The sequence below is a fragment of the Ctenopharyngodon idella genome, chromosome 1, assembly GCF_019924925.1.
Source record: "Ctenopharyngodon idella isolate HZGC_01 chromosome 1, HZGC01, whole genome shotgun sequence".
NCBI classification, from domain to species: domain Eukaryota; kingdom Metazoa; phylum Chordata; class Actinopteri; order Cypriniformes; family Xenocyprididae; genus Ctenopharyngodon; species Ctenopharyngodon idella.
Window position 1 is genome coordinate 39,266,669 of NC_067220.1, and position 6,831 is coordinate 39,273,499.

General features: G+C 34.0%; 1 protein-coding gene across 1 annotated transcript; it reads right to left on the reverse strand.

Moving 5' to 3' along the window:
* Positions 1-1,123: 1,123 nt before the first annotated feature.
* zgc:111983 (uncharacterized protein LOC550501 homolog) lies at positions 1,124-6,125 on the reverse strand. The gene is made up of 12 exons (XM_051886600.1): positions 6,045-6,125; positions 5,662-5,725; positions 4,974-5,125; positions 4,511-4,578; positions 4,206-4,357; positions 3,911-4,077; positions 3,610-3,671; positions 3,236-3,402; positions 2,804-2,919; positions 2,628-2,686; positions 2,249-2,421; positions 1,124-1,906 (listed from the first exon to the last, which is right to left on the reverse strand). The coding sequence occupies exons 2-12, from the start codon at positions 5,699-5,701 to the stop codon at positions 1,821-1,823; spliced, it is 1,242 nt and encodes a 413-aa protein (XP_051742560.1). The 5' UTR covers positions 5,702-5,725; positions 6,045-6,125; the 3' UTR covers positions 1,124-1,820.
* Positions 6,126-6,831: the final 706 nt, after the last annotated feature.

The window sequence follows — 6,831 nt, forward strand, 5'->3', positions numbered from 1 at the left end:
TCAGGAACCCTTTTGTTTCCAGCGCCACCATTTTCCAGAACTACAACCTACCTGGAGTCTCCAGAAGTGCAAGGTGTCAGTATCTCAGAGACTTAGGTTAAGTAAAGAATCCTAAAAATGACCCCCACTTAATAAGAATCACATACTGAAGTGTTGTAAAATACATGAATACTATTTTTTTATAGGCTTTATAGACAGACAGATTGAGAGTGACTCTTGAAGGACCAGCACCACATCCTTCTGTATCACTGTTTGAAGAATTCATCTTCCAGAATCTGTAAGGTGTGGGAGTTCATTTTTAGTCCATCTCCTATCCTGAAAAGTCCGTCTTGCAGATATGGAATAAAAATGATCTTCCAGAACTTACTGCCAGATTCTGGAAGATAAATTCTTCAAACAGTGGTACACACTGTGTCCCATTTTAGTGGTTACACACTTAATTCTTCACCTTAATTCTTAATTATTTTGCAGTTAATGTCTTTTCTTCCAATGAACGTTTTGCTGTCCGTTGGTCATGCCTTAACTTTGCAATTTCGAGTATTGCATTAGTATTGCATCCTTCTCATGAGCATTTAATAATTTTTGACTTGTCAGCCTGAGTTAAATCTCTTTTTTGCCTGTAAAAGAACACCTGCCTAATAATTATGCACACCTCAATATGAGGCATTTTTCATTTCCAGCCTTCGTTAACAATTATTTATCACTTATAAATGATTAAATACAAAATTAATAGAAGTTATTAAGATTGATGTGGTTTGGAATTGGTAAAATGTGCCTGGAAAAAAAAATTTGATCGGAAAATCAACTTGCCTAATAATTCCGCACGCAGTATAGATAATAGGCCTGTTCTGTTATTCATTAGGTAAACATGGCTATTTATGTTGTGACAACTTGTAATGTTAATGTAATATTTTAAGTTGGGTGGACTTTAGTCCCTGTTTGTTGAGCTTACTCAAAAAAGCACTTGCGATAGGTTGCCTTATTATTTTAAGTTTTGCCTTATTTATTTTTTTACAGTCCTTCATCTGAGAAGGAGACATCAGGGATTTGGTCAATTCAATAGCTTGTGTCAGATAAAACATTTATTTGTTGGTTTGGAAAATAAGATGCTTCAGAATAAGCATTCTTAAATTCTTAAATGTTTCCTTTTATTAAACATAAGTACTTCATAAAACATAATACAGATCATTTATCAGAAAATGTTTTCATTTTTATTACTCAATGGTTAAATACACAGATTGCACATGTGTGCCTTTGTTACAAAAAAATAGATCTCCAGCATCTAATACATTGGAAGATACATTTTATTGAAAAAAAAAAAGCAAAAAGCAAAACAATATCAGTTCTGAATCACATTATAATACCTTTAAATATAAATTATACTTGTGCCATTTGTATGGCTTAGAGGAATATTCAGATTTATCAGAACATTTTTTCATTTCTATTACTCAATGATTAAATGCATAGATTGCACATGTGTATTACAAAAAATAGATCTTCAGCATCTAACTAATACATTGGCAGTTGTGCCATTTCTGTGGCATAGAGAAATGTTCAGATTTGGTTTCAATGAACTGATCCTCATTATTTCTCCAGCTCAGTGTACAGAGGAACAATGTGCTTTTTGCAAAGCACAGACCAAAATAATGTAACTCACGCATACCTTATGTATCACCAGGCTCTATATGTGGCAAGAAAGACTAGTAAATGTTACAGCTAGATCATAACTTGACTTGTTTTGCTTTGTGATTTGCTGATTTTGAATGAGAACGAAAATATCAGAGATTTCACAATTGTTTTGTAGTCGCATGTTTTTGTGATTAGTGCATCACAACTGACAACAGAAGTGATGCTAGGGTCATCCACACAGCTGTGAGCATACTAGCCAGGACTGGAGACCTGTTAGCTGTAAAAATAAAAGGAAAGAAAATGCACAATAATTATTGATTCATTTAGGCCAGTAAACAAAGTCTTTGGAAACCCCTTTAAGCATCTTAAGACAACTATGGACTTCCAAACCCTCATTTATTCATTCAGTTTGCTTTTGCTGACTGTAAACACAACAGCCCACACTACTCATACTCCTTTCATTCTCATGTTACTTATATTCCTCTAAGGGTTGACAGGATGTTGTAAATGATTTTATTATTTATCATGGAATATTATTAGAGCTGCTAAACCCACCACATTTTTAGAGAAATTATGTATAAATCATTACATGAGAACATATGTATAAATGTATACTGACCACTGGCTCCTGTAGCTGTATCTGTAACTTTGATGGTTTTTGGATCAATTGGTAATTTGACTGTTCCATTTCTAACGGCCGCAGCAAGAGAAGTAGCCAGCGCTGACACGGAAGGAAGACTATTGGAGCTTTTGTTAAATCCAAGTAGAGCTTCTACATCAATGGAGCCATTCCTGAAAGGGGATAATGTGGGGAAAATAAATGAATAAATAAAAAAAAAAGGAAAAACTGTAATGCAACAACTGCTCTACTAAGCAACTATTCAATAAACTTCTCAAACAAAAAAGCAATCAACCAATAAATAAACATGTAAAAATCAAGCTGTGATGATGCCATTTTACAGAGCATTGACCGTATTTAAAATTTTATAAAATTTTACCTGAACTGCAAAACCAATGAGCGATTGAAGTCCTTAAAACCTTTGTAAAGTCCATCAAGCTATAATGAATGAATAAACAGTTAGGGAGAGTTTTAATTTTATAATGATAAATTAGAGACACGTTCAAATTGTTTTTCAACTGAAATATTACCAATATTAAAGGACAAAATAATTACCTCAGTAGTGATGTTTTTTGCCAGCTTTGTGGCTCCATCAGATGACATATTTGAAAGGTCACTTGTGAAAGTTTGATTCATTTTGAAGGTTAAATTATACTCTTTAAGAGAAGAATCTGTGGAGACATGTTGAAGTATTAGCAGAAGTCGTCACGTTTGGGCAGAATTAAGAGAAAATAAGTCACAACTCAATAATAATTAGTAGGCGTACCAAGATACAATGAATCTCAACCACAAATACAGCAGTTTGTATCTTTTATACGTTTTGTATTTGTGTGTGTGTGTGTGTGTGTGTGTGTGTGTGTGTGTGTGTGTGTGTGTGCGTGTTTGTCATAAAACAAGAATGATTATGTCTATGTCATTCCTTTAAAGGGTTCACAATGTAGCCGACAATATCTAACAGGAAAAAAATAAATCTGTAAATATACTGACCGATTTCTGGGATAACAACAGCACTGATGGATGTGTTGTCAATTTTGAAGCTGAAATTTCCATTTGCGATTGCCGCAGTAAGGGTATCTTTCACTTCCGCCGCAGTAGGAGTAGCGTTATTTATGGTGTTAAACTCGAGGGTAGAATCAGTCACAATGGAGCCATTGCTGTGGGGATCAACCATGTTGAAACACAGTCAGATAATTAACTAACAAAAACTGAATGACTAAATGGAACAATCAAATGGTCACTTGATTTACAAACTGATTAACTAAACAACCAGTTGGGAAAGCATTCACTAATTAAACAAATGTATCCATCTGTTTTGATAAGAGGGTGTTTGGTAATTACTACAACTGAATGTATTTTTTTACCTGAACTTCTGAATAACCATGCGGTAGAACTGTGAGAAACGAGCCTTGTAAACTCCAGAACACTGTAACAGATAGAAATAATCATATAAATATCATATTACTTGCATACAAGTCATTTATGTTTTTAAGAACAAATTTTGCTGCAAGAAATTTAGTTTTAAAACACACAAAAAGTGAGTATATTCCAAACTATTTTCCAGCATACATCACCATCTTTTTTTATATATTGCCAATACACAACATTTCCAGTGTCTACTGCTATTGCAATTAACAACCACGCTTCAGTGGAGAAAAATATTACCGCAGTGGTGATGTTATTTGTCAGCTCTATGGTCTCAGGATTACTGAAATTGGAGTAGATGTCCTTGAAGGTTTGAAGAAGCTTGAACACCAAACTAATCTTTCCAACTTTAGCAGGTGCAGGGGCCGTTGTAGTTGGAGTTGTTACAGTTGTTGCAGGTGTTGTTGCTTTGGGAAAAAAAAGAAAATGGGACAAAGTTCAACAAAAGTGTCTCATAATTAATGTGGCCTTGAGGCCTTATTTAACAACAGAAAAATATTATCATATTAATTTAAATCTGTAAACACACACTGACCAGCAGGTTGTGTGACTTCAACAGCATTTGTGGAATTCGTAATGATTATGAAGGTGAAACTTCCATTATTCAAGACTTGTGTCAGATCTGATATATTAGGCTTAGAGCCGTTGGAAAATTGAAGTTCTCCCACTGTCACAATGGAGCCATTACTGAGAAGGAACGTATGCAAATAATTAATGAATGAACTGGGAGAACAAATAGTCAGTTGACTTACAAAGTAACTAACCAACCAACCATTCAAGCAATAAGGTAAACAATCAAAATTAATTTATCATGATTTATACAGTTTTATGCTCTTTTACCTGAAGTTAAAACTTGAAATATTGAAGCGTTGAAAGTTTGTATACTGTTTCTTGTAAGGTGGCTCAACCTACAAAAGATTAACAAACAGATTAAGACATTTATCCATACAACTCTACATATATTTAATTACATTTAATTACAGTTTTCATTTCTTTTTATTATGCTACTTGACAAAAGATCATATCCAGTATCATCCTCTAATGCTGCAAACAGCTGTTTGTCTGTAAGACTTGGAGAATAGGCAAAGGAGGCTTCTTAACAAATTACTTATCGTGAACATACATATAGATATGGCTGCACCCACTCTTATGTTAAAAATAAGGTGTATATAATTACACATTTTATCTGTTTTTATTCCACAACAAATTTTATTTTTTCTTCTAATGTACACCTTTAGCTGAACCCACTGCTGAAAAAAATACAGTGTAAATTCAACCATTCCTCACTGGCCAAAAACATTACCTGACTGGTGATGTTGTTTTTCAGGTCATTGGTGTTATTACTGGTGAAGTTGGAGTAGTCACTCGGGAAAGTGGCATTGATGCTGAAGCTCAGAGTGAATCGATAAACAGTGGTGTTATCTTGAGCAGCATTTCCAGGCACATGTAGGATTCCTGTTTAAGGTAAAATTTAGGGAAAAGACAGAAGCTGAAAGAAGATTGCTGAAGATTTACCATCATAGTTTAGCATGCGCTTAGTTAGGTTGACAATTGCATACTGGTTAGGTAGCAATCTATATATAAAATATAAAAAATAAAATAAAATAAAAATATTTTTTCTCTCTTTCTCTCACTCTCTTTCAAGACAAAAGTTACTTTATTGCTGTGATTTTGGACATCAATGCTGAACTGCTAGATCCCTATCCATTACCAACCAAGCCTGTTTGACTGCAGTGCTTTCCATTCCGAGAGTAAATATACTTGCGATTATGATATACAGCTGTCGCAACAGGCTAAAGATCGGTCTTTATACAGCTGTATTGTTGTGAAAATCACTTTTTGGAAAAGGATTAGAATGTATTTCTTTTTCACTAACCTTTCTTGTTTTTATAATGGTTTTATTTAATTGGTTTCTGATAGGCCTTGTCTTTTGTAATTCAAGTGCAATGATACAGAATGATGTGGAACAAGTATCACTACTAGGTCCTTACCAATTAGACACAGAACGGGTACAATAATCCTCCACTCCATTGTGATCTTCTTTTAGCAATATGCCTAAAAAGTGAAGCATACAAGTATGATATAGAAAACATTTCTTCATGCAGCATAAAATAGATAGAAAACATCCACAGGGCTGGTGATCTTGATGTCACAATTTCAAAAAGTATCAAGAGCTGGATAAGCAACAAACGACTGCAGTTATATTTACAAAGTATTTTTTTTTATTTAATAAAACATAATATCTTCTACACACCCCTTTCAAGGGTGTATTAAGATTTACAAAAAAAAAGCACACACTTACATATTAATGTTTGTATTTTTAAATACATTTTATATCACATGCATACAGAGAACTGAAAACTTTTCTACTTACTATTTAGTTATTGCGTCAAAAAAGGCAATCCAGGTTAATCCGTGTGGCAAGCTCTAACAGAGCATAGCAGACAGGTGAGCTGGTATTTAAAGTAAGACCATTTTTTTCTTCTGAAGAATGGACCAATGAGAGTTCAGTTGGGAGTTTGTTGTCAAACTTGAGTGACAACAGTATTAAAATAATAGCTTTGTTTCCTGGTGTGTGGCGGTACATGATGACAGTAGCCTACATGTTGCTATTTCTGTTTTCAATTATGGTAAACTGAAAAATTATGGCTGTAAAAATGTTTTTACACAGTAAAACTGTACATTATTCATGCGGACACCCTTGACTGAAGTTAATGTTTCTAAAGTAACATTCTTTCCTAAAATTCAGTCAAATTTCATATCCAATGTGTTCGCAATAGCTAGCTGAATACCTGTCTAATTGAGTTATTCTGATCAACATGACTTGTTGCTTTTAGACACTTGACAATAACTTTATGATATGACCTGGATGAATGAGAATCTTTACAGACACAATCAATAACCCATTAACTAATGTGACATTAGCCAGCTATCAAGCAAAAGAATTGGCTAATTATTATTATTATTATTATTATTATTATTATGGAACTGCCTGATAGAGTAATTCATATTTTGAGTTTTCCAAAGGTTCATGGTATCGTTATTAAGGAGGAAGGAGGAAGAAGTTTTTCGGTCAGTACTGCTCAGGTCTTCTTTAGCTCCTCTGACCAGTGGGGTTCCTCAAGGGTCTATTCTTGGCCCTATTAAAGTCGGGATGTCTG

What these genes read in the sequence shown, in the direction of transcription:
- zgc:111983 (XM_051886600.1), bottom strand. Translation starts at nt 5,701, where the DNA reads ATGGAGTGGAGGATTATTGTACCCGTTCTGTGTCTAATTG. An exon ending in TGAAGTCACACAACCTGCTG is followed by an intron (nt 4,078 to 4,205) that starts GTCAGTGTGTGT and finishes TTTTTCCCAAAG; the next exon opens with CAACAACACCTGCAACAACT. An exon ending in TGTTGTTATCCCAGAAATCG is followed by an intron (nt 2,920 to 3,235) that starts GTCAGTATATTT and finishes ATGTCTCCACAG; the next exon opens with ATTCTTCTCTTAAAGAGTAT.